The 27,915-nt window shown below is 40.1% G+C and overlaps 1 protein-coding gene and 1 pseudogene across 1 annotated transcript in view; both read right to left on the minus strand.

Annotated features, from left to right (window-relative positions):
- Positions 1,191-4,404, minus strand: LOC102172695 (annotated as a pseudogene).
- The window catches only part of PIK3C2G (phosphatidylinositol-4-phosphate 3-kinase catalytic subunit type 2 gamma), a 470,847-nt gene continuing 456,756 nt past the window's right edge, over positions 13,825-27,915 (minus strand). Inside the window, exons 32-33 of the mRNA XM_018048420.1 lie at positions 26,575-26,700; positions 13,825-14,242 (exon numbers count right to left, since the gene is read on the minus strand). Of these exons, the coding sequence (XP_017903909.1) occupies positions 14,090-14,242; positions 26,575-26,700 (279 nt within the window). The 3' untranslated portion in view covers positions 13,825-14,089. The remainder of the gene's footprint in view (positions 14,243-26,574; positions 26,701-27,915) is intronic.

Below are 27,915 nucleotides of genomic sequence, written 5' to 3' on the forward strand. Positions count from 1 at the left end.
TGCTGTGCACTGGATTGGGTACCCTGTAATTACACAGACATTTTTATGAGTGCATATGATTTTGATTTGCATTCAAACTGCCTTCCAGACTCTGTACCTCTAAAAGTGATGTACTACAGCGGCTTACATGCCCAGATCTTGGAATGAATTTGCATTGTGTCTGAATCTGCTTCCCTGGTGGCTCAGCTGGTAAAGAATCCGCCTGCAATGTGGGAGACCTGGGTTTGATCCCTGGGTTGGGAAGATCTCCTGGAGAAGGGAAAGGCTGCCCACTCCAGTATTCTGGCCTGGAGAATTCCATGGACCATATAGTCCATGGGGTCTCAAAGAGTCAGATGCAACTGAGTGACTTCCACTTCCCTTCTGAATCTGCACTAAATGTACATTGAAGTTAGTCTCTTGGTCAGATTTGAAATTCCTGTGCTATTTCGTATACTGGGCTTCTCACCATCAGCAGGGTTTTGCTTTACTAAATGTCATATGTAGAAGAATATGGTTCAGTATTAACTGTTTTTCACAAAACCAAGCATACTAATACGGATTCTACCACACTGTTGCATGGCAGTGAGGTGAAATCACCCAGTAAAATTTCTGACAGCAAAGAGGGCCATTATAAGTATTTGTTGAAATTAAATCTGACTTTATAATTAAAACAACAAAAATGACTCTTTGTTTATGATTGTTAATGCATTATCACTTGATAGCCAGAAAAATACACAAAAAAGTCATCTACCATGTTTTCCTACTATCATGGTTTAGCCTCAGAACTAAATATTTAAAATAAACATGCCACTGGGAATTGAAATACCCAGCCCATAAGAAGTTGGGTATCCCAGATTGCTCAGTGTATAATCATCCAGATCCTCCTTCATGGGCTGTCAGCAGTTAAGACCAAGAGACAGTCTTCCCAGTGGGCTTCCCCAGTGGCGTGGTGCCTGCAGTGCAGGGGACTCCAGAGATGCGGGTTCAATCCTTGGGTTGGGAAGATCCTTTAGAGTAGGAAAGCACTGGAAAAAACTCATGGACTGAGGAGCCTGGCAGGCTATAGCCTATGAACTCACACAAGAGTTGGGCACAATAAGCACATGAGCGCAGTCTTCCCAGGGGGGAAATGAACAGCCAATTCTCATAGGAATGCTTCTCTTTTGCCAGATTACAAAAGGATTTTGTATTTATTTATAATGCTTTTATTTTATGAAAAGGCTAATTTCAAATCTCCCTGAAAACTAAGCCGGATACAAAGTCTTAGTGGAGGAGGCCTGGTGGTTCTGTGCACAAAAACGTGGCTGCTGTCCTTTGGCGTTCCAACTTCAGGAAGAGCCTTTCAGAAGGCCTCACGTGTGCATGTTTTAGTGACCTGAGCACAGAAATAGACTCTGGCATCTACTCTCAGATACCCTTCAGCTACCAGAGCATCTCATCTCTTCAGCGGGTCATTCTTTAGTAAGGAAATTACTTCCATAAATTCTCCATCTCCTGACTGTGGCTTAGGCCTTACATTTTCATTATCATCTCCACTGAGAGTTATGGTAGAGATGCACGTGGTACAACTAATTTGACAAACCCGGATCCATACGTACGGCTGAAGAGCATGCAGCGTTACCCTTATAGCCGGTTTTCTTCCTCGAGGTCCCAAAGAGCAGCTGCTTCTGGGCTTTTGCTGTCATCCATCGGACTGGGGGGAATTCATGGCAGCAGCCTCCCATTGGTGGTTGGAACTGCTTCACTAGAATGATGCGTTCCTAGCAAAGTGTTCTTTGAGGCTCTGGGGTAACTGCCACCCCCATCACCCGACTATCCTCTTTGCTCTGCTGTTTCACAAGTTCTTATGTGACCAGTAGGATCCCTATAAGTTGTTTTTTTCAAGCATGATCCATTCCAGAAGGATCTTATTAAAATCATTTACTGTTCAATCTAATAGCAAGTGGCCTGTTCCCCCCATTAGTGCAAGGCTTTCACCTTCTCTAAACTCCTAAAGCCTTTTGAAGATTTGGAATTCCATGAAAGTTTAAAGGCTTTCATCAGGTGAATATTGTAATAGTTCCTTAATTCTTGAAGCAGAAAGAACTTATTTCTCATTTATACCAAAAAGATTTAAAATAAGAAAAAAGGATCTTTCCTTTTCTCACTTTACTTCAGGTACCACTCAAACTCAGCTCACTCTTTTTTTTAATATAAATTTATTTACTTTAATTGGAGGTTAATTACTTTACACCATTGTATTGGTTTTGCCATACATCAACATGAATCCACCACAGGTATACACGTATTCCCCATCCTGAAACCCCTCCCACCTCCCTCACTCTTTGAAGACAAAATCTTTCTTTAATATCCCACATTACATTAGAAATGCAATTTTGAAAGGAAACATTAGATTATTTTATTTCCCTTCCAGTAATCTTGGAATTTAGGCATGTTTGTTTCTATTTTATGTGCATTATTTATCATTTACATCACCCTTTAAATTAAACTGGTACCATTATTACTACTATTATTATTTTCTCACAAGAGCTTTGAACAGACACTACTCATAGAAACTCCACTGCCAGGGATGTTCTCACATTAGAGAAGATTGGTAATGGTGTGAAAAGCCAGCTTTGACTTACTTCTAAGGCTAATTCACTTGTAGAAAAATAATGGTGTTGGTGAGGGAAAGGAAACAGAAGAGACAGCTGAAATGAACCTCCAGGCTGTGCTAACGGAAGATCTTTTAGCTTTTAAACTCTAGTTTAAATGTCACTTCCTTGGGGTGGCCATCCATAACCTCCTAGATTAGGTTACATTCCTTGCTTTATGTCTCCATGCAACTGAGGAAAGTGACAGCTAGGAAGTGACTTTGCACTGTCAGGGAGGCCTTGGTGTTGCTAGGAGCTAGCCTGACACTCACAGTCAGGCTACGGTGTTCGTTTGCCGGGCGTGAACAATTTCACAACACCCAATGGGGCCACCGCGTGACCACGATGGATAAGGAGGAAAACGGGGCCAGTCTGTAAGTCTGTAACCATGGTGGGGCACCTGTCAGAAGCATGAATATTGTCCAAACACAAAAGTACCAAGCACTCCTGGGGAAACGTAAGTGACTGTTGGATTCTTCACCTGCTTCCCTTGGACCTTCTCTCAAATCATCCAGCACAAGCCTGAATCCGATAGTACGTCCTTTGCTGAGACACTCCATGGCTCTTCATTTGTGTATCTGCCTCATTGAGATGAGGAGTTAGCCCACTGTGTGTGTTTCTGGTGGTCTTTGGCTGGACGGCATTAACAAAACCTGGACTCTTCCTTTTGTTACTCTCATTACCTGGTAGTGATCAACGACAGGAAAGTTTTGCTTTGTCATTAATTTTGACCTTTATTTTCCCCCCCTTGCTTCTGGTTGTTTAGAACTTCAAAAGAAAATATGCGGATCACTGTCTAGACTTACCTTGACTTTTGTTCGGGAGATGGTGGCCACTGGAGGCCACTGATGCTGGCTGCTCTTAAGTTGCCCTATTTTTGAAAGAAGGGTGGAAGAACTGCCTAGAGCTGTAAAAAGGAGGTTTTTATTTAAATTTTAGGTAGTATATGGTTTCTTGAGAGATGCAGACACGTAAATCCCAGATTCCACTTGAAAACTTTATACAAATTTCAGGGGTTATTTGTGAGCCACAAAGGCAGGAACTTCATGTTGTGGATTAGGATTGGGAAAATGGAATCGCTTATTTTTAGTGAAGCCCTTTTGGGCTTGACCAATGAACATTTTATTGAGAGACTATATGAATTAGATTCTATTTTCAGGAGTTATTGAAATTCCTTGTTTTTTGGTAGTGTCTAAACATTTGCTGAATTACATTTCTTTCAAGGTAACAACCCTCTGGAAATATTTGTACCAACAAAGCTTTCTTGTGATGCATTCTGGATTCTTAGGCCATAAAGTTTGAGTCCCCTGTAGTATTTTGGAGGTAAGTTATTTTTACCAGCCACTAGGAATTTCCATTTAAAAATCAAAGGGGTAGATTAAAGTGGAATTTGAGCTTATGAGAGGTTGGGCTTTGTGTCTTGCATTCTTACGCATCACCTTAGCACATGGTAGTGGTGGATGGTGGTGGGAGCTGGTGTTAAATTCCTTAAAAACCTACACATTTGCAGGGACCCATGCTCTCTGTCTACTTTCCATTCCATTTGTATACAATTTAACCTTTTAAAAATTATTTATTTACTTGACTGTGCCAGGTCTTAGTTGCAGCATGGGGGGACTAGCTATTTTGTATTTCTGGTTTTTTGACCTAGAGGCATGTGGGATCTTACCTCCCCAACCAGGGATCAAATCCATAACCTCTGCATTGGATGGTGAAGTCTTAACCACTGTCCCTGAAGTTCTTTTTCTGATGACAAGAGGAAAACTTTTGGTATTTCGCCCCTCTTATTGTTTCAATATTCTTTTCAGATAGTTTGAGCTGGATTTTTTTTTTTTACTTCATCCTTTGGTCTCTCTATTTCTGTAGTTCACATAAGGATAACAGTGTTTCCTGGGCCTGAGTGCCATGTTAACTGTTCCTATCCCTTTGCTCTGTGGCCTAGGCATTTGTTTTTCTTTCTACTCTCAAAGTTCTGTCTTGAGGGAGATGAAGTCAGTGAGTTCCATGTTTGTTTCACATCCCTTGTTCACATGAGTCTTGACCATCTTGATCCTCTGGAGTAGGTTGTGTTGTCATTATTTAGTTGCAAGTCATGTCTGACTCTTTTGTGACCCCATAGATTAGAGCCCACCAGGCTCCTCTGTCCATGGAATTCTACAGGCAAGGATACTGGAGTGGGTTGCCATTTCTGTCTCCAGGGGATCTTCTTGACCCAGGGATCAAACCCTCGTCTCCTGGCAGGTGATTCTTTACCACTGAGCCACCCAGGAAGTGGTTAGTCTCACCTAAACTGTTCCTTTCAGACCAATATCTGCTCCAGAGCAAGTCTTGACCTGTAACCATCCTGTCTGATTTCCCTTCAGTAAGTCCTCTGTTTGCTTCATTTTCCCTTAGAGTACCAGTTCTAGAGATTTTCCAAATATGTTCCCCTAGGCCCTCTTGCCAATCATTCTTTTCCTTTAAAGTCACACAATAATTCTTGGAATCCTTTATACCTGTCTTCCTGGGTTTCTCTCTCAAATATGACCAGATTTGCTTATCACTTCGTAACTGTGTCTCAGTTTGTGAGGGATGGTTTCCCAGTTGTTCTTACAAAATGCTGCTGCTTTATGAGAAATCTTTTTAAAGTTTTTCTAATTTTAACTCTCTCTAGGATGCTGTGATAGCTGCTCTCCAAGGCCTTTCTTCTTTTTATCTGATTGACTTTTTCTAGGTACCGTTCCTCCCTACTGAACCAGTAACAACTGAAATACACTGCCCTTTTCGATTACTTTTTCAAGAGAAACTGGATTTGAATCTGTCACCTTTTTTACTTTGTAGTTCTCTCTCCTGGCTGTTAGCATCTCATTTTCCCTTCATATCTGCCCAGTTTATGTTTTTAAGACCCCAGTATTTCTTTCAAGGAAATATCATTCTCATTACTACTCTGTTTGATGCCTTCTATTTCATTTTCATTTTTATACTACCTTTGTTCTGATGGTAAAAAATTCCAGTTCCTTCTTGATTCCTGGGGTAAATCAGAATTTCAGAGCCAGAGGCTAATGGGCACAGACTTTTAAATTGCTTTTTCAGTTTTGGGGCATTTAATAATCTCAGTCAGTTATTTTTTGACCTCAGCCTAGGAAGAGGGCATATTCTCTTTATGAAAAGAATACCCATTCTTTTTGATTTAAATATTAATAAAATTCACTTCCCTTCTGCGATCGGAGGCATGGTTGGAATATCTGAACTCTAATAATTAGAGTTTCTTTAATTTTCAAATGCGATACCTCCTTGAGACTAGTGTTGTTTTTGTGACTGAAGACTGTGGACATGACACACACATTCAGGTTTGGTCTCATCTCTTCCACAGCTGTTATCCTAAAGTCACTTCAAAATAATACACACACACACACACACACACACACACACACACACACACGAACACAGATTGGGGAAGTTGATACAGTAGGCAAACATATCTGTCTCTGGAGCTAAGAATTTTAAGCTCTAACTTTACTAGAGCTGGTAGCACACTTTAAATTCAGCTAATGTTCAAATTTCTGGCCTAGTTATTTTGAGATATGGCTGAGAAATCCATTAAAGAAAGCAAGTGATGTTCTTTTATCACCTAATGCTTAAAAAGCTGAAGAAAATTTTAAAAGGGTTATCTTTCTCTTATAGTCTATTTTGTTCTAAAGACTAAATCTTACATGGTCTGTACTCATTAATGCCTAAAGGTTTAATGCTACATCCCTTTAATGCTAAAAACCAGTCATTTGGTGCAATCTAAGCCATTACAAACTACCAAGGTTAATAAATCCACATGGCCCATGCTTACCAAAGCCTAAAGTCCAAGCAGTGTCTCTTGGTCTACTGAAACTTGTGTTAATGCTGTGTTCATTCCAACATTAAAAACATTTTTTAAATTTAATTTTGGTTGTGTTGGGTCTTCATTCTTGCGTTGGCTTTTCTCTAGTTTCAGCAAGCAGGGGCTACAGTTCATTAGAGTGCATGGGCTTCTCATTGCAGTGGCTTCTCTTGTTGCCAGGCACAGGCTCTAGGGCTCATGGGCTTCAGTAGTTTGAGCGCGTGAGTTTTAGTAGTTGCGGCTCCTGGGCTCTAAAGCACAGGCTCAGCAGTTGTGGTACTTGGGCTTAGTTGATCTGCAGCATGTGGGATCTTTCCAGACCAAGGATCAAACCCATGTCTCTTGCATTGGCAGGTGGATTCTCCATCTCTGAGCCAACAGGAAGCCCTCCAATATTTTTTTGAAGAAAAAGTGTTAGGTTTAATATGTGTATCTAAATTGTATTGAGAACATTCTGGATCCTGTGCTAAGAAATAAAGTATATCTGAATTTGTGACACTTGTGTTAATAATATGAGGGTTAAGGTTGCTGGGTAGTTTAGTCGCCAGAATTTCTCTCATGTATTAAATCTTCACTTTGGGCCTAGATAATATGTCAATCATGGTAGCTCTTCAATAATCCATTTCTTTTTGGGAATCAAGTCCTGACCTTGAGCTGTATTTGCTAGAAATGAGTCTGTTACCAAAACCGGTTAATTGTTTGATATCAGTAGCCATGTCATATCTGTGATCCTCAGTTTCTTTTAGCCTGCTCGTTTTGAGATGTCTTAGTTTTCTGTGGAAGTTTCTCAGGGATTTTGAAGATGAGAATGGAGGGGTTGGGGTTCATGGGATGGGCAGTTGTCCAGTGCTTCCAGTCCCTCACATCTGGTAACTTAAAAATCCGCCCCTCCCCTAGTGTGTATGTATACATTACATTCAAGAATTCATTTGAGTGGAAAGTTTACGCTATGAGACATTTGAATATTATTAGTTTCTAAAACTATAATAATCTCTCCCTTCCCCATCTCATTGGGTTTCCCTGATAGCTCAGTTGGTAAAGAATCCACCTGCAATGCAGGAGACCCTAGTTCGATTCCTGGGTTAGGAAAATTCACTGAAGAAGGGATAGGCTACCCACGGCAGTATTCTTGGGTTTCCCTTTTGGATCAGCTGGTAAAGAATACTCCTGCAATGCATGAGACCTGGGTTTGATCCCTGGGTTGGAAAGACGCCCTAGAGAATGGAAAGGCCACCCACTGCAATATTCTGGCCTAGAGAATTCCATGGACTGTATAGCCCATGAGGTCACAAAGAGTTGGATACTACTGAGCGGCTTTCACTTCCCCATCTCATTAGACTTCTTGTAAAAGGCAAATAAAATACAGATATAAAAAGGCTAAAAGAGCTGTAAAACATGATATGAATGAGAGTTAAGACTAGGAACCTTGTTTTTTTCTTTCACTGGTGTGTCATTCAGTCATTATTCAGGCATTTAATTTGTAAAGACTTACTAAGCATCTAGTACATGCCGGGTTTTTGTAGGGGCTAGAACAGCAAAACAAATGAAGAGTCAATATTAGATTCACTTGTTAGAGCTGCCATAAAAAATCACACCAACTTGGTGACTTAAACAACAGAAATGCGTTTGTCTCACACTTCTGGGAGATAGAAGCCTGAAATTAAGTGCTTGGCAGGGTTGGTTCCTTCTGATCTGTCCCGCGCATCTCTCCTAGCTCAGGGAGTCTGTTGGTATCCCTCGGCTTTTACGTGTATCACTCCACCTCTACTTCATGTTTTCATATGGCATTCTCTCTGGTTGCGGGTCCACATCCAGATTTCCTCCTTTTATCAGGATGCCAGTCTTGTTGGATTGTAGGCCCACTCTACTCTAGGATGACTTCTTAGCTAGTTGCATCTGCAGTGACCCCATTTCCAAATACAGTTGCATTTCGAGGTTGCTGGTGGTTACTGTGCTTTGTTGTGCTCAGTTGTGTCCAACTCTTCTGTGACCCCATGGACTGTCACTGTCCAGGCTCCTCTGTCCATGGGACTTTCCAGGCAAGAATACTGGAGTGGTTGCCATTTCCTTCTCCAAGAGATCTTTCCAAACCAGGGATCAAATCCACGTTTCCTGCATTGGCAGGCAGGTTCTATATCACTGAGCTACCTTGGAAGCCCTTCTGGTGGTTAGGACTTAACAATTTGGAGGGGACATAATTCAATCCATAAAATTTACATAACATCTGTCTAAATATAAAAATTATAAATAAAGCCAAGAAGTCATTAACTACAGCATGTCTTATTCTCCTCTTGAAAAGACAGCTTTTAATTGAGAATTCTTGAATGTCTTAGAGATCTGTGTTGGATTATGATGACCTGAAAAGGACTGGCTCCTCTCCTAGAGCTGGCTGTCCTTCTTTATGTCCTGCTTTTGCCTCCTGGCTCCCTCCTGCACTGTCAGTGGCCTCATGCACATTTGTGGACACTCCAGCTGGTACATTTAAGCTGCATCCATATACACTGTAAGCAGCCTGCCCTTGGCCACCACTGGAGCCTAGGCATTCCTCACCCTGATGTGGGGTCTGACTTCAGGTGAATGGATCCTTAGAAGGCCTGCAAAGGCTGTTTGGGCAGGGAGTTCTGGAGTCATGTGTACCTAGAATTTGGTCTAGAATGAGGCTTGTGGGTATAGATGAGTCATGTACCTCACCATAGGTCTATGATGAGGGCACTTGAGCAAGGATTCTTCTTGCCTGGGTCTATAGCTGTACTGTCAGTGACAACACTTGAGAGTCTTGTGTTTTAGTGAAAGGATACAAAACATAAATAACAAAATAAATAAATTGTATAGAATGTTCAAAGTTGATAAGGATATAAGAAAAAAAGTAGAGCTGAGTGGGAAGGATCTGGTGTGTATTTGAGGACAGAGCAGGTTTCAGGATGACACAGACAGGTCGAGATGGAAACATATGACCAAGACTTGAAAGAAGTGAGAGAACAGGTAGGTGGATGTATAGGACAAAAACACATTTTGGAGGAAAGGAGCTGCATGATAAAGATTCCAGGGAAGAAGCATATGCCTAGAGCACTCAGGGAATGGAAAGGAGGCCAGTGTTTCTTGAGTGTGTTGAGCACAGGAGGATGTAATGGGAGTTAAAATCAGAGAGATGACCAAAAGGAGGCCAGATCACATTGGGCTTTTTAGGTTGTTTTGAAGGTTTGTGTTTTTACTCTGAGATTAGAAGGCTCTGCAAGGTTTTGAGCAGAAGAACAACAGGATGGCTCCAATTGCTGTGTTGAGAATATACTGTAAGGACTTCCTTGTAGCTCAGACAGTAGAGAATCTGATTGCAACGCAGGAGACCTGAGTTTGATTCCTGGGTTGGGAAGATCTTCTGGAGAAAGTAATGGCAACCCACAACAGTATTCTTGCCTGGAGAATCCCAAGGACAGAGGATCCTGGCAGGCTACAGTCCGTGAGGTCTCAAAGAGTCTGACATGACTGAGCGACTAAAACTATTACTATTACTATAAGGGCGGGCAGGGTAAACACAGAAACTAAGGAGACTATTTAGAAGAAGGCAATTGTAGTAATTTGGGCCATAGTTGATAGGATTGCCTTGACCAGGAGAGGAAACAGGTGGAGAGGGTAAGTGGTGGGATCTGGGAAGAGTTGACTATACTTTGTGTGTCCATTCCTCCTGTTCATCTTGTTGTGATTCCTTCTTCTTATCCCTAATTGTAGAAATTTTCTACTAGTCTTCAGATTATTCTCATTTACAGTTGCTCTGTTGTTGTTCAGTAGCTAAGTTGTATCCAACATGGACTGCAGCACTCTGAGACTCCTCTGTCCTCCACTATTGCCCTGAGTTTGTGCAAATTCTCGTCCATTTAGTGGCTGTCTACAAATAGCTGAGTTGCTTTGTAATTGGTTGTTATTTTGGTGTGCCTATGGAAGGAGGTGAATTCAGAGTCTTCCTACTCCATCATCCTGGCCATATTTTGGGCTGGAGTTGTAAAACTGGGAATACATAAGAGAGGAGGGTTCAATTCCTGGGTTGGAAAGATCCCCTGGAGGAGGATGTGGCAACCCGCTCCAGTATTCTTGCCTGGAGAATCCTATGGACAGAGGAGGCTGGTGGGCTACAGTTTATGGGTCACAGAGTCAGACATGACTGAAGCAACTTAGCATGCATGTAGCATATGATATTTAAAGCCATCAAAATGGGATGAGACCAGTAGGGAGTGGAAGTTGATGGAGAAGAGGACCAAGGACTGGGCCCTGGACACATCAGCATTGGAGACTGTGGAGATGCTTCTGCATGGAAGACTGAGAAGGAGGGACCAGTGATATAGAGGAAAGCACAAAGGGGTGTTGTGTTCTGGAAGTCAAAGGAAGAGCTTTGAGAAAGAGGGTTATTGACTGTGTATTTCAATGCTGCTGATAGGTAAGTTTGGATCAGGGCTTTGGATTTAGCTAGGTGGAGGTCAGTAGGCATCATGACAAAAGCAGTTTCATTGAAGTGTTTGGGACAAACATCTCCTTGGAATGGTCTGAGAGAAAACGAGAAGAGAAAAACTGGAGGCAGAGATTAGAGACAACCATTTTGAAAAGTTCTGCTGCAGAAAAGAGCCAGTCAATTAGATGAATATTTGGAAGGAAGACAGAAGTGCTGAGATATACATATATATATATATATATACACATATATATATATATTTTAGAATGGTTGTTCCATCATGTAACCATGTATGTTGAAGAGAATTATCTAGAAGAGAATGAAGAAATGATGCTTTTGCATAGCGGAGAATTCCAGTACTGTTTTTGAGTGGGTAAGAGGTTGTTGTTGTTCAGTCCCTCAGTCATGTCAGACTCTTTGTGACCCCACAGACTGCATCATGCCAGGCTTCCCTGTCCTTCATCATCTCCCAGCATGTTGACTCATGTCCGTTGAGTTGGTGATGCCATCCAACCATCTTGTGCTCTGTCGTCCCCTTCTCCTCCTGCCTTCTATCTTTCCCAGCATCAGAGTCTTTTTCAGTGAGTTGACTCTTTGCATCAGGTGGCCAAAGTATTGGAGCTTCAGCATCAGTCTTCCAATGAATATTCAGGGTTGATTCCTTTAGGACTGACTGGTTTGATCTCCTTGCAGTCCAAGGGACTCTCAAGAGTCTTTTTTTCCAAATCCACAGTTCACAAGCATCAGTTCTTTGGTGCTCAGCCTTCTTTATAGTCTAACTCTCACATCCATACATGACTACCAGAAAAACCATAGCTTTGACTAGATGGACTTTTGTTGGCAAAGTAATGTCTTTGCTTTTAAATACATTGTCTAGGTTTTTCATAGTTTTTCTTCCAAGGAGCCAGCGTCTTTTAATTTCATAGCTGCAGTCACTGTCTGCAGTGTTTTTGGAGCCCAAGTAAACAAAGTCTTTCACTGTTTTCATTGTTTCCCCATCTCTATGCCGTGAAGTGATGGGACGAGATGCCATGATCTTGTATTTTGAATGTTGAGTTTTAGGCCACCTTTTTCACTCTCCTCTTCCACCTTTGTCAAGAGGCTTTTTGGTTCCTTTTCACTTTCTGCCATTAAGATGGTGTCATCTGCATATCTGGGGTTATTGATATTTCTCTTTGCAGACTTGATTCCAGCTTGTGATTCATCCAACCCAGCATTTCACATGATGTACTCTGCATACAAGTTAAATAAGCAGAGTGACAATATACAGCCTTGACATATTCCTCCCCAGTTTGGAACCAATGTGTTGTTTCAGGTTTGGTCCTAACTGTTGCTTCTTGACCTGCATACAGGTTTCTCAGGAGGCAGATAAGGTAGTTTGTTTTTCACATCCTTTAAGAATTTTCTACAGTTTGTTGTGATCCACACAGTCCAGGGCTTTAGCACAGTCAATGAAACAGAAGTAGATGTTTTTCTGAAATTCTCTTCTTTTTCCTATGATCCAAAAGCTTCCCAGGTGGCACAATTGGTAAAGAACCACTTGCCAATGCATGAGCTAAGAGGGCCTGGAGTCAAATGTACAAGCTGAGAGATTGGTTTCTGGTAGGAGCTGGGGTTGTTTTTCTGTGATAATAAGTAGAAAGGTGGAATGTAGACTGTGCTGAGTGCATAGATGTGCTAGTGGACTGATTCCAATTTCTAAGTGAAGGAGGAAACACAGTCATCAACTGAGAGTGAGGATTACGGTAGAGGGTTCTGGGGTTTCATCAGAGAGAAGGATATGGAATTACTCTATTAGAAAAGGAGAGGGAATGGACCTGAAACACACAGTCACTGCCCAGAGGATTATGGATGACTCGACTCACATGATCATGTGTTCAGAGCAAGACCATATCAGCCCACACTAGGCACACATATATTTTCAATGAATAAATGTACAGTCTTTTACAGGCTTATGCCAATGACTGTATAAAAAGAGCTTAAGTTGCTTTTTTTAATATACACAGGAGAACGTTGAGTAAAGCAAGGGTTTTAATAATTTAATTGGCAGGAATTTTTTAAAAGCAATTTAATTCTCTTAAAAAATATGATAAAGTGCCTTGATTTGTACCTACTTTGCAGGTAGAAATCTGCAGGATTTTGAAAAACTTAATTTATGGCTGCACTGGGTCTTTGTTGCTGTGTAAGGTCTTTCTCTATTTGTGGTAAGCTGGAGCTACTTTCTGGTGGTGGTGCATGGGCTTCTTACTGTGAAGGCTTCTTTTGTAGTGGAGCACAGCTCTAGGGCTCCCAGGCTCCATAGTAAGGCACTAGGGCTTAGTTGCCCTGTGACATGTGGGATATTTGTTCCCTGACCAGGGATGGAACCTGAGTCCCCTGCACTGCAATGTAGATTCTTAACCACTGAATCACCAAGGAAGTCCCTCCAGGATTGTTTACTCAGGTCATGATGGGTATGAAAGTAGGTTCAGAAGTAAGAAAACTTGTTGTTGTACAGAGACGAGGTTTTGATCAGAGGGGAGGGTTTCAGAGTTTGAGATCTTTGAATTAAGGTATAACAAAGTTTATAATGTGATAATGCCTCTGATTGGGTGATATCCAGTGATGATGAGTATTGAAGAGGGTGAAAAAACTACAAAAATTTTTCCAAAAATTGGATTTAAGAATTTTAGGCATTTATGCTTGGTTTTTCTGTTAGAAAATAACTATAGTATTCTGCCAGAGCTTACTAATGCCTTCAATAAATATAAGATTATAAGTGGATGTGTAGGTATAGATACTTAATTCAAATTTTAAAAACTGGTTTCAGATATACTTAGGTCTTGAAGTGATGAAATTGATTTGCTTGTCTTTTTAAAAAACTATTAAAAGTATTGCTTTTAATTATAGGCACATAATTATAAAGTGAACACATTTGATTTAGAAGATACACTAAAATATCCTTTTATTATTTTACATATTCAATTTACACAATCAATTGGAAAAATGGTTCTAAGAAAACAGTGAAATACACATAGAGAATAAATAGCTAAAAACATTGATTCTGATTTCTTTTCTCTGTGTCCTTAATTTACCACACTACCTTTGATTAAAAAAAAAAAAACAGTCCTGATCTTGTGATAGAGAGGCCCCAAAGTGAAAAAAATATGAGTAGTTAATGAATCTGTATGTTCAAAGAAATGCTCAAATTATACTGTTACCTAGTGGATACCATTTTTCTTCATTGAGCATGACACTGCAGAGTTGGATGTTAATTGCTCCTACAAATGTGGTTTTGCTCTTTACAATAAGCATTAAGACATGTCCTTGGAGCTCTGTGACTTCATCATATACTACCTGAAAAGGGAGAGAATTTTGAAAATATAAATTAGATATGCTTAAATGCATCTTTTAAAAATATTTCTTTTAACAAAATAATTGCATCTCATATTTTGTACCTTGGATTGGACAGGTTAATGTTAGAATCTTTCATTTCTAACTCTTAATTCTGAAGGGCTAAAGGTTCTGCTAACCTGAAGGAGTTTAATGACAAAGTATTTCTTAAGAAGCTTAAAATTTACTCTGATTCCATTAATAATTGTCTGTCCCAAATTTAATAAGACTGCAAATCATTCTCTAGGAAGAAATTTAAATACTTACCACCTTTTAACTGTCCTTGAATTTATGTGAAGCATGGAGCCTTGAACACTATTTTTCTTTGTTGAAGGCTAATGAGGAAATCAGACCACTCTCCATGATTTTGTTGTGTTAATTTAATGTAGTCCAGCAATATTTCCTTCTCCATGTGAAGCAGTCACACTATGGTTACTTTAATTTATTTAAAATTGTTTAATTTTTAGTTATGAAAATATATGCTCATTAAGTAAAATATGGGGATGAAACAAAAATGAATATAAAAGAAAGAACATTTTTATATTTCTACCATTAAGAGATAATTATAGTTAACATTTTGATGTGCTTTTTGTTTTCTATATATAATCACTTTTTAGATTCTGAGCTATAATTATGCTGTGTGTATAGTTTTGTGTCTTTCTTCTTGTTATTTACTACTCATGGAACTATTTTTAAGGAGAGAGAGCTATTCAACTGTGATTTATAATATCCTAGAATTAAGTCACAGGCATTATCACTGGGTTCTGCAGTGGTAAAGAAACTTTAAAAAGTGCAGGATCAAGAAGTTAGTTATACATCATAAAAGGAGGAGATTGCTGTGTATAAACCCAAAGTGGTTGCCAAGGAAACTCCTTATAACACACTTAGAGGAGTTTCATATGATGCTACAAATGTGCTTGCTTTTTATAGTGAAGCTACAAGATAGAAAGAAGTGCTTTCTGTATATGCAAAGAAGAATCAGAGGAAACAAATTGAGAGGAAAGCCTTGCATTCTTCTAGGAAACCTGCTCAGTGTGTATGGATGTGATTTCTGGCCATCTTAAGTTATTAATGAAATTCCACTAAAGATGAATCTGCTAGCTGCTCTGAACAGTGATTTACTTACCAAAAACATAATAATTCAATTAAGGGACATGAGATACAATACAGAATGTTGATGCAGTCTATATTATTTCTTGTGACAGCTCCTGGCTACCTACTCTTCTAGTATCTTGCTCCCATTCCAGGCAGGAGATTACCTTTTCAATTCTTGTGTGTGCGTACTAAGTCACTTCAGCTGTGTCTGACTCTTTGCTTCCCCGTGGGCTGTAGCCTGCCAGACTCCTCTGTCCCTGGGATTCTCAGGGCAGAACTACTTATTCAAGTTATTCCACTTAATTTCTTGAGTTCCCCCAGCTAGTAAAGGATTTTAAGGGCTGCCTTAAAAATTTCAAAGTCTTACCAATGTAATTCATCTTTAATAGCAAAGAGAAGTCTAACATGGACTCTGAATCACTCTTATCTCCTGAACACCTATCTTTCCAGGACTTCAGAGTAAGCTCCTTTCGTCTTCTCAATGGTGGTTATTTTGAACTGTCTAAATTATCCTCCATTTTCCTCCCCACAACACATTTGGCAGATACACTCAATTCCTAGTTTACAGAGGAAATAGACAAAGGGGCCCTCAAAGTGTATAAAGAAAAATGGAATAGCTCTGACCATTAGGCCTTTGGAAAATCTGGTTTCAGAACACTGGGAATCTTATAAATTAGTGCTAAAGATGTAACTTTCTAAGAAACATATCTATGATATGTATTTATTTAAATCTGTTGTCAACTATAGTTCTTCCTCCATTTACAATGGGGTTACATCCTGATGGGCTTATAAACCCATGGTAAACTGAACAGGTGGCACTAGTGGTCGAACCTGCCTGCCGATACAGGAGACATAAGAGACCCAGGTTCGATCCCTGGATTGGGAAGATCCCCTGGAGGAGGGCATGGCAACCCACTCCAGTATTCTTGCCTGGGGAAATTCCATGGACAGAGGAGCCTAGCGGGCTACTGTCCATGAGGGTGCAGAGTCAGAGGCAACTGAGCAACTGAGCACACACACACTTAACCCATTGAACATCATAGCTCAGCCTCATCTGCTTTAAATGCATTCAGGACACTTACGTCAGCCTACAGTTAGACAAAATCATCTAACACAAAGCCTCTTCTATAACAAAGTGTGTATGTCTCATGTAATTTATTGAGTATAGTGCTGAAGGTTAAAAGCGGAATGGCTGGCTGGGTACAAAATGGTTGTGAGAGTATCGGTTGTTTACTCTCATTATTGCGTGACTGATTGAGAGTTGTGGCTCGCTGACATTGCCCAGCATCGGGAGAGAATATTCTACCGTGCACTGATAAGCTGGGAGAAGATCAGAATTTGAAGTACAGGTTCTACTGAATGCATACCGCTTTGGCACCACCGTAAGTTCAAAAAATTTCAGGTTGAACCATCCCAAGTTGGGGGCCATCTGAATGCACTTTCTTATTTGAATATGGTGATAATATTTACCTTTTAGTATTGTGAGGAAGAATAAAATGAGAGAATGAATATAATAAGCCTTGGTACAAAACCTGGTACATAGTAAACACTAATGAATTATAACCAAAAAAGATCCATCAAATACACACACAAGAAGAACAGTCATTTCCTGGTATTTTTGCCTTGAAAATGAAGCTGTTCGTTGCTCAGTCATGGCCGACTCTTTGTGACCCCATGGACTGTAGCCCACCAGGCTCCTCTGTCCATGGAATTCTCCAGGCAAGAATATTGGAGTGGGGGTCATTCCCTTCTCCAGGGGATCTTCCCAACCAGGGCTCGAACCTGGGTCTCCCTCATTGCAGGCAGATTCTATACCAGCTGAGGCACCAGGGAAGCCTATTTTACCTTAGCTGACGGGAAATAACAGTGATAGACAAAGTTGAGTCTCCAGCTATTTAGCAAGCAGAATTTCTCTAATACATGATGCTAGGAATTAATTGCCTTTCTGGTTAAAATACAAATATTTAAACTCCAAAGTTTTTATTACTATGGATTTTTTTCCTATGCTTTATTATGTAAAAGCTATTTTTCTTGAAAGTGACTGTTTTATAACATGTAATCATTGCACATCATAGATGATATATACATATATTCTAATTGCTTTACTTCATCCGTAACATTACTTAAAAAATAAGCACTTTTTTCTTCAGTGCAATGAATAATTAGTGTGTAATGCTAGAGAGGTACGCAGATGACTATATTCTTTGAGACTTTTCACCAAATGATTTAATATGTATTCTGCCTTAATATACACAGAATGGAAAATGCACAGCTCTTTTAGTTTCACTTTGTAATACTTTTTACCCATAGGCATGTGTCAAGTCTTCACTGCCTTCTGACAAACACTGAATGTGTAAGTTTGAAACTATTACATCAAGTAGAAGAACATTGTTTGGGGTAATTTAATATCTACTAACTTATGTGCAAGCATTCACTGTGTCATTTGACACCAAGTTCTAGTAAATAATTCTAAAGAGTGTTTGAATGACTGCAAGGGGAGGAAAACAGTATGGAAACTGAATTGTGCTTAGGGCTGGTGAGAGGAGTGAAGAGGCCAGACTGTGAAAGGGAGAGTTGAAAGCCAGAACTCTGTGGGTAGAGCGAGGGAGAGGAAGAGCACAGAAAGTTTAATGGGGTCAGTCAGAGCTTTGGAATCAGGCACTTCTGGACTTGAAATTTAGTTACCTAACCCTGATCAAAATATCTACTTCAGGGTACCAGGGTCTTCCTCTACAAACAGAATTATCATTACTTTATGAGTATGGAATGAGAGGATGTTACGGACAGCAATGACCGTTGCTTACTGAGTGTACCATACACCTTGTTCTATGCTAGATATTATTCGTGCACATGCTGAATGTTTTAAGGCACGTAAACTACATAGAACATTCTTATTCTGTCCTTTCTAATATCTCCTCTATACTTTATAGTAGGATAATGTTGGGCTCTTCTGTCCACAGGATTCTCTAGGCAAGAACACTGGAGTGGGTTGCCATTTCCTTCTCCCAGTTACTATATACAGGATGGATAAACCACAAGGGCTTACTGTATAGCATCAGTTCAGTACAGTCACTCAGTTGTGTCCAACTCTTTGCGACCCCACGAATTGCAACACACCAGGCCTCCCAGTCCATCACCAACTCCCGGAGTTCACTCAGACGTCCATCGAGTCTGTGATGCCATCTATCCATCTTATCCTCTGTCGTCCCCTTTTCCTCCTGCCCCCAATCCCTCCCAGCATCAGAGTCTTTTCCAATGAGTCAACTCTTCGCATGAGGTGGCCAAAGCACTGGACTTTCAGCTTTAGCATTCCTTCCAAAGAAATCCCAGGGCTGATCTCCTTCAGAATGGACTGGTTGGATCTCCTTGCAGTCCAAGGGACTCTCAAGAGTCTTCTCCAACACCACAGTTCAAAAGCATCAATTCTTCGGTGCTCAGCCATCTTCACAGTTCAACTCTCACATCCATACATGACCACAGGAAAAACCACAGCCTTGACTAGACGGACCTTAGTTGGCAAAGTAATGTCTCTGCTTTTGAATATGCTATCTAGGTTGATCATAGCTTTCCTTCCAAGGAGTAAGCATCTTTTAATTTCATGGCTCCAGTCACCATCTACAGTGATTTTGGAGCCCAAAAATAAACTCTGACACTGTTTCCACTGTCTCCCCATCTATTTCCCATGAAGTGATGCGACCGGATGCCATGATCTTCATTTTCTGAATGCTGAGGTTTAAGCCAACTTTTTCACTCTCCTCTTTTACTTTCATCAAGAGGCTTTTAGTTCCTCTTCACTTTCTGCCATAAGGGTGGTGTCATCTGCATATCTGAGGTTATTGATATTTCTCCCAGCAATCTTGATTCCAGCTTGTGTTTCTTCCAGTCCAACGTTTCTCATGATGTTCTCTGCATGTAAGTTTAAATAAGCAGGGTGACAATATACAGCCTTGACGTACTCCTTTTCCTATTTGGAACCAGTCTTTTGTTCCATGTTCATTTCTAACTGTTGCTTCGTGAGCTGCATACAGATTTCTCACGAGGCAGATCAGGTGGTCTGGTATTCTCATCTCTCTCAGAATTTTCCACAGTTTATTGTGATCCACACAGTCAAAGGCTGTATAGCATAGAGAACTATATTCAATATCCTGTCATAACCAGAATGGGAAAGAATATAAAATAGAATGTCTCTATATGTATAAGTGAGTCACTTCAGAGATTGGCACAACACTGTAAATCAATTATACTTCAATTAAAAAAGAAAGGAATACAATGTGCAAAATATATGGACTATAACAATATAATTCATTTTTAAAACTGAATCCGTATTTCTAATGAGTCATTAAAAAAATGATGGTTCTTAACCAGATAACAGATAGTAGAGTAGAAAGAGCAGTGGCAGTGGAGTTAGCAGCCCACTCTGCTTCTAAAAGACTTGGAGGGCAGTTCTGGGGGCACTCCGACCACCTGCCCCACCCCGTCGTGAGCCCAGTCGTGTCCACCACAGGGCTCTGTATGTGAGAAGGGTTTTCAGGAAGGCTGCAGGCAGTCCTGTTGGGAACCACTCTGGAGAGCATCAAGGTGACAAACTTGGCCTTGTATCAGAGCTTTAGTATCTGAAGGGTGGATGCTGAAGGGACACTTGACAGCGGTCCTGACCCAGCCTCTCTCGGGTCTGAGTATTAGGGAGAAAGAGGCTTGTGAATAACACCTCAAAGAACTATTTTCCTGAAAAGCTTTCTGAAGTGATGCAATATGATATTCCCTTTGAATTCCTCTAAGAGGTTTATATAAGTTCTCTCTCACTCCCCAGACCTCTGCCTGGCTTTGGCAGTTTGAGAAATCCCAAAGTCCTGGATGTAGCAGCCCTCAGGAAGCAAACGGGAGAAGTTAAATACAAGGTAGATGCCATGTGCTGATTACCAGGCTCCTCAGAAAACACATACGGTTGGCCCTCTGTAGCCATGAGCTCTGCAGTCATTGACTCAATCAACCACATATCAAAAATATTCAGGGAAAAATATTTCCGAAGTTCTAGAAAGCAAATTTGAATCGGTTGCCTACCAGCCACTATTTACACAGCATATACATTGTATCAACTGTTACGAGTCACCTAGAGACAATTTAATGTAAATCGGAGGATGTGTATAGGTTATATGCAAATATGCCATTTTATAGAAAGAACTTGGGCACCTGAGAATTTTGGTATGCTCGGGCGTCCCGGAGCTAACCTCCCCTGCAGATACGAAGGGATGAGGACGTCTGTATAAGGTGTTGGTAAGAATGCTCAGAAATAATAGAGGGGACTTGGCAAAGAGATGGGGGCCTATATTATAGTTGAAGGGGAGAGAAAGTAAAACCACAGTTAAAACTGGTGCCCTTTGTGGGAGTATTTATTAGAAATATTCTTGTATTGATACAGACATAGCATAATGGGAGAAAAATTAAAATACTGTAGTCTTACATGCTTACTGAATAAAGCAAGTAACAAATTAATAGGTACAGTATGATCCCATTTTTGTTAGAGAATATGTCTGTTGAGAGAAAGAGACATAATTCAGAAAGAATACTTATTAAAATATTAACAAGGACTCCTAAAAAAGATGTCTTTTTTTTCTCATGGCTTTCTAAATTCAACCACTTCCTTGCCAAATTTGTTTATATGATGATCATTACTATTAAGGCAGTCACTTACCCATATATGAATTCATCTTCCTGCTTGTTTGGATTATGTATGAGTTGGAGTTTGCTATGCATAGACTTATGGGCTTCCCAGGTGGTGCTAGTGGTAAAGAATCCACCTGCCAATGCAGGAGACTTAAGAGAGGTGGGTTTGATCCCTGGGTCAGGAAGATGCCCTGGAGGAAGGCATGGCAACCCACTCCAGTATCTTTGCCTGGAGAATCCCATGGACAGAAGAGCCTGGCAGGCTACTGCCCGTAGGGTTGCAAACAGTTGAATGCAACTGAGCATGTACATATATCTCTAGTGGTTGACATCATGGCAAATAATAAAATGTCAAAGTATCTTTCCTTACTAATTTATACATATAGTTGAATATATATAAATGTTTGCTAGTTTTACATTTTTCCACATACACAAAAAGTGTCACTTATGGAATTACCCCAAATATTTAATTCCACAAATCTTTTTAGAAGTAGCTAAGTTTCAGAGATACTAAAAAAGATAAGACTTATTCCTTGTCCTCAAGTTTTCAGTGTACTAAAAGAAAAAAAAAATTGTGTAGGACTGAACAAGAGATGGTAAATGTGCTGTAAGAGTCAGGGAGGAAAGAGTGGTTCACAGAGTCCATATTTGAGGGGAACATCAAAGTTGGCAGAGAAGGGCAGGAGGGTGAACAGCCTCATGAGCTCAGTCACAGAGGTCACAGGGATTATTCAGGGAATGACAAGCTGTGTAATGTGCCTGGAGAATATGACTAAGTGTGGGGCAGTGGAAGGGCATGAGCAAGCAAATGTTCCTGACTTATTTTTGTTAAAGGTGCTGAAAGGTGCAAAAGACATTAAAGGTAGGAAGAATTGCTTTTTCAATAGATGGTGCTGGGATAATTGGCATTCATAGGCAAAAAAAAAAAAAAAAAAAAAAAAAAAAAAAAAGGAGGGAACCTTAACCTAAACTTCACACTTTATTCAAAAGTCAACTCAAAATGAATAATGGACTTAGATGTAAAATATAGAACTATAAAATATTTGGGCTTCCCTGGTGGCTCAGAGGGTAAAGTGTCTCCTTTCAATGCAGGAGACCTGGGTTTGATCCCTGGGTCAGGAAGATCCCCTGGAGAAGGAAATGGCAACCTACTCCAGTACTCTTGCCTGGAAAATCCCATGGACAGAGGAGCCTGGTAGGCTACAGTCTATGGGGTCACAAAGAGTCGGACACGACTGAGTGACTTCACTTTCTACGGGAGAAAATCTTTAGAAAGCACTAGGTGAAGAGTTCTTAGACTTTCTACCAAATATGCAGTCTATAAAAGAAAAACAATTGATGAATTGGACCTCATCAAGATTAAAAACTTTTACTTGTGAAAGACCCTGAGAAAAGAATGGAAAGTCAAGCTACAGACTGGGAGAAAGTATTTGTAAACCACGTATCTGACAAAGGTTATTGATAATATATAAAGAATCTCAAAAGTCAATAGTAAACATAAGTAAAAATGCAGACTCTCTAATTAGAAAATGAACAAAAACACTGACATATTTCACCAAAGAAGATATGCAGATAGTAAATAAGCACATGAAAAGAAATTTGCATCATTAGTTACTGCTGCTACTGCTAAGTTGCTTCAGTCATGTCCAACTCTATGCAACCCCATAGACAGCAGCCCACCAGGCTCCACCGTTCCTGGGATTCTCCAGGTAAGAACACTGGAGTGGGTTATCATTTCCTTCTCCAATGCATGAGAGTGGAAAGTGAAAGTGAAGTTGCTCAGTTGTGTCCGACTCTTAACGACCCCATGGACTGTAGCTCACCAGGCTCCTCTGTCCATGGGATTTTCCAGGCAAGAGTGCTGGAGTGGGGTGCCATTGCCTTCTTCGATCATTAGCTACTAGATACATGCAAATTAAAACCACAGTGAGCTATCACTCATTACTTTTCAAATGAACTAAAATTAAAAATAGTGATATTTTTATTTGATAAAATAAAAATGATACCAAATGCTGGCAGAGATGCAGCAAAACTAGCGCAAATATTGTATTGGGAGTGTAAAATGGTATAGAAAAAGAGTATGACAATTTCTTTGAAAAACTATATACGGCATTACCATATACCCCAGTAATTACATCTTGAGCATCTCTCTTAGAGAAATTACAACTTATATTTACACAAAAATCTATACATCAGTGTTCAGAACAGCTTTGTATTGCAGTAGTCCCCAGTCAGAAACAACCCAAATGTCCTTTAATTGGCAAACAGTTAAACTTTTATACCTCCCTGCCATGACTACTACTCAGCAGTGAAAACATGCAGCTGTTGATACATGCAGCTACTTGGATGGATCTCTTGTGAGATGTATAGTAAAAGAAAAAGCCAACCTCAAAATGGTACAAACTGTATGATCCCTTTTATATAACATTTGAAGTGACAAAATTATAGAGATAGTGAATATATTAAGAGTTGCCAGAGTTGGGCATGGAGTGTTAGAGTGGGAAGAGTGACTGTGGCTTTAATACAGCACCAGGAATCATTTTGATGGAATGGCCTATACCTTGCTTGATTGTGGTGATCACACAAACCTGTACATGTGATATAAATGCACAGAACTAAATACACACATACATAAGAACACGCATAAAATGAGAAATCCTAATAAGGTCAGTGAATTGTACCAATGTTAATTTCCGGATTAGTCAATAGTCAGGCAAAGTGTTACCTGACTGAACTGTTACCACTTTAGGAAAAGTGGTGGAAGGGTATTTGAATTCTCTCTATATTGTTTCTTCCAACTGCTTGTGAATCTACGATTATCTCAAAACAAAAATTTTTTTAAGGTATATAAGGATGATACTGCTCCAGAGACAACTTTGGAAAATTACTGAGTCAAATTTGAAGGGCTGTGAATGCCCCACTTAGGATTTTGGATATTATCCAGTAGATAGTAAGGAACATTTGGAAAAAGTTATGTAGGAGAGTAATAAAAATGAGTAGTTTTTGACACTTTAGATAGAAATTTGAATGATTTAATTGAAAAGCACAAGATGGGCAGATAGGAAGCTATTATATTAGCCAAAGTTATGAGGCCTTTCACCAGAGAAACAGTGCTGGGACACAGAAGAGAAGATGGATTGAAGAGGCAGATGACTGCTCAAGTGAAACTGACAAAACCTGGGGATTAACTGGACTTGTGAGTGAGGAAGAGAGTGATGTCATTAGTATCTTCTGAGATGACAGTGGAGGGAAACCTGGTTTAAAAGGGTCTAGGAGGCATCCTAAAGGGTCTCTTTCTCTTTTAATTGGAGTATAATTGCTTTGGGCTTCCCTGGTGGCTCAGAAAGTACTGCGGCGTCTTTATCTCTGTCTTGGCTCACTTGCTGTTAGGGAAGCCAGCAGCATGTGGTAAAGAACACCAAGCACACATGTGGCTAGCACCTGAGACCTCCTCCAAGAGCCAGAGAAGAAGTGAGGCCAGAAGCATCTGAGTCAACTCAGAAAGGACTCTGGCAGCCCTAGTCAATCCCTGGATCAGGAAGATCCCCTGGAAAAAGGAATGGCTATCCACTCCACTACTCTTGCCTGGAGAATTCCATGGACAGAGGAGCCTGGCAGGCTACAGTCCATGGGGTTGCAGAGAGTCAGTCACAACTGAGTCACTAACACGTAACTTACTTTTGTAATTGCTTTACAATGTTGTGTTGATTTCTGCCGTAAATGTGAATTCAGCTATCAGTTCAGTTCAGTTCAGTCACTCAGTCATGTCCGACTCTTTGCGACCCCATGAACTGCGGCACGCCAGGCCTCCCAGTCCATCACCAACTCCCAGAGTTCACTCAGATTCACGTCCATCGAGTCAGTGATGCCATCCAGCCATCTCATCCTCGGTCGTCCCCTTCTCCTCCTGCCCCCAATCCCTCCCAGCATCAAAGTCTTTTCCAATGAGTCAACTCTTCGCATAAGGTGGCCTAAGTACTGGACTTTCAGCTTTAGCATCATTCCTTCCAAAGAAATCCCAGGGCTGATCTCCTTCAGAATGGACTGGTTGGATCTAAATATACATATATCCCCTTCATCTTCAGCTTCCCTCCCACCCTCCCTGACTCAGGGGCTCTTCAATAATCAGGTAAAAGTACAGGTTTAAAGGGCTCCCCTGGTGGCTTAGTGATAAAGAATCTGCCTGCCATCTGGAGACCTGGGTTCAATCCCTAGGTTGGGAAGATCCCCTGGAGGAGCGCATGGCAAACCAATCCAGTAGTCTTTCCTGGAGAATCCCCACGGACAGAGCAGCCTGGTGGGCTACAGTCCACAGGGTCACAAAGAGTCGGACACAACTGAGCATGAACACACAGGTTAAAGCTTAGGAAAGAAGCCAGAGTTTGAGGAAATAATTGAGATGCAAGCTTCAAGTAGGTAATAAATGAAAATCTGTAGATCCATAAGATCATTTTGAGTGTATGTATCAAGAAGAGATGAAGTCACATCATGGAACTCCAGTAAATAAATATTTTCAGGGGAAGAATGGCAATGAAGGAAAATGAGAGAATGATTAATGAAAACAGAAGGGAGTTAAAGGGCAGAGCTCAAGAAGCAAAAGGGAGGTGTCAAGAAAGAGGAAGCAGTTAATAGAGTTGCTGTCTAACTGCTCAGGAGAGGACAGCCCATTGGATCACTGCACTGAACAATTAGGAGTCTCCTGGTGCCTTTTGAACAAAGCAGCATTGGTCAAGGTAGTATCCATATTGCAAAGGATTAAATAGTGAGAAGGAAGTGATGAACAGAGAGCAGGAAATACGCCAAGTTTGCTAAACTGTGGAGGTGATAGCAAGAGAAAAGAAAAATCAATGCTTTATAAAAGCTGAGTTGATTTTTGTTGTTGTTTTTAAGATTTTGGAGTTGAGGATTCAGTGGGTAAGACAACCCACTGGGAAGGTAAGCAAAGAATCAAGTGAGCAAGGTACAGAGGAGATGGGAAAGGATGGAATCAAGAGGAAAATGTAGGGTTTGCCTTAGAAAAAAAGAGAGGATCGTATGTTCAGATTGTATACTACAAATGAATTAGAGAGCTATATATAATGTAAATTAATTTCTGCTTTATACTTATTTTTTCATAATTTGTGCTTTGTACTTGCTTACTTTTTTCAGTTTTTCAAAGGAGATTTTAAAAGGTTTACAATAGATTAGACTATGATAAAGCTATCAGGTAAGGAAAAGAGGGAAAGAAAAGCTTGTTAGAGAAAATAAGATGGAGTGAGGGATAATGTTAGGAGGCGAAACAAATGCCATAAAGTCTTGGGCTCTTGCTGTAAGCTAGCCACAATTTGAAAATTGGTTCATAAGCACGTTGAAAGCTGTATTTTCCTATTCCTATAGCGTCAAGAACAGTGAGTGGCACACAGCGGCAATTTTGGGAAACATCTTCCCTTTATGAAATAATGCTGCCAATTACTACAGATTTTCCATATTTCATTGTGAAGCTGAAAAATGGTAAGAAAAACTACAAAGTGACTGGACAAGAGATGAATCATACTTACAATCTCATTGTAAGTGGGGTCAGTACATTTTGGAACAGATTTTGTTTTCCTCCTCCGGGCTTCACTGGGATACGGTAAAAGATAAAATTCAACATGTGCACTGGGCGCGGAGCCATCTGGGAGATGCTGCAGAGGAAAATGGTTGTAAATATTAATGTACGTGGCTATCAAAGAAAACAAATGCATGGCTACTAAATATCTAGACCAAAGACAGGATCAAGATTTATTATAGTCACTGTTTACCAGAAAAGAAGAGAACAATCAAAAGAAATACATCACGGCTTCAAAGGAAGCCCAAAGTACAGTTTAAAGGAGTAAAAGAGTCCATCTTAAATTAAGCACTGTGTCAGAGAGCTACATTTAAAACTCCAGTAAGTATGAGTTACTTTAGTTTTTTGTAGTAAAAATGAAATTTGCATTTTTGACAGAAATGGTCAAGAGATGAATATAAGCCACTGGCTGAGATAGGACCTGAGTGCCTCAGGGGACTGTACACCACTGAAAAATAAAATAGAAAAAAAATTCAAATTTAACACCTAAAATAAGATGTAGCATTTAATGACATGTAAATGTATATTGCATAATATCATATTTTCAGATAGAATTTAATTAAAATATCAATTAGACCTACTTACAAGATTTTAAGGTAGTTATAATAATTTTATTATCTGAGTCAGGGGTCCCCAACCTCTGAGATCTAATGCCTGATGATCTGAGGTAGAGCTGATGTAATAATAACAGAAATAAAGTCCACAATAAATGTAATGTGCATGAATCATCCTAAAACCATCCCCTACTCAGATCTGTGGAAAAATTGTCCTCCATAAAACCAGTCCTTGGTGCCAAAAATGTTGGGGAGCACTGATCTAAATTATCCTAAATGAGTTCCTGCCTGATGGGTGGATCAATGCTCTCCAGCTTAGCCTAACAGCCTTCCTCCCCCTGAACTTCCCCAACTGGCTTCAGAATGTCTCCCTTTTTCAACCTTTTCTCTTAGGAATATTTTTATTTCTTAATAAATTTGAAGACAGTATACTTTTAAAAGTTTGGAAACAACTGTACTTCAGAGAAATGGGTTCTATCTTTGTAACCAAATGGAGAAAAAATTGTACTAAAAGCTGTGCCTATCTTGCTTGATAAAATGAGAAATGTTTGTGTAATTTACATTTAAAGTGGATGATTTGGAAGTCACAATTGAGGAGTTTAAATGCTTATCTTGGTGAATACATCCTAACTACTAAATCAGTAGTTTTCAACAAATTCTGTGAATGACAGTGACAATCACACATGAGCATCCAGTGCCATCCCCAAGGTCATTAGCTTGAATTTTACATCGTTCTT

This window comes from Capra hircus, chromosome 5, assembly GCF_001704415.2.
Source record: "Capra hircus breed San Clemente chromosome 5, ASM170441v1, whole genome shotgun sequence".
Taxonomy (NCBI): domain Eukaryota; kingdom Metazoa; phylum Chordata; class Mammalia; order Artiodactyla; family Bovidae; genus Capra; species Capra hircus.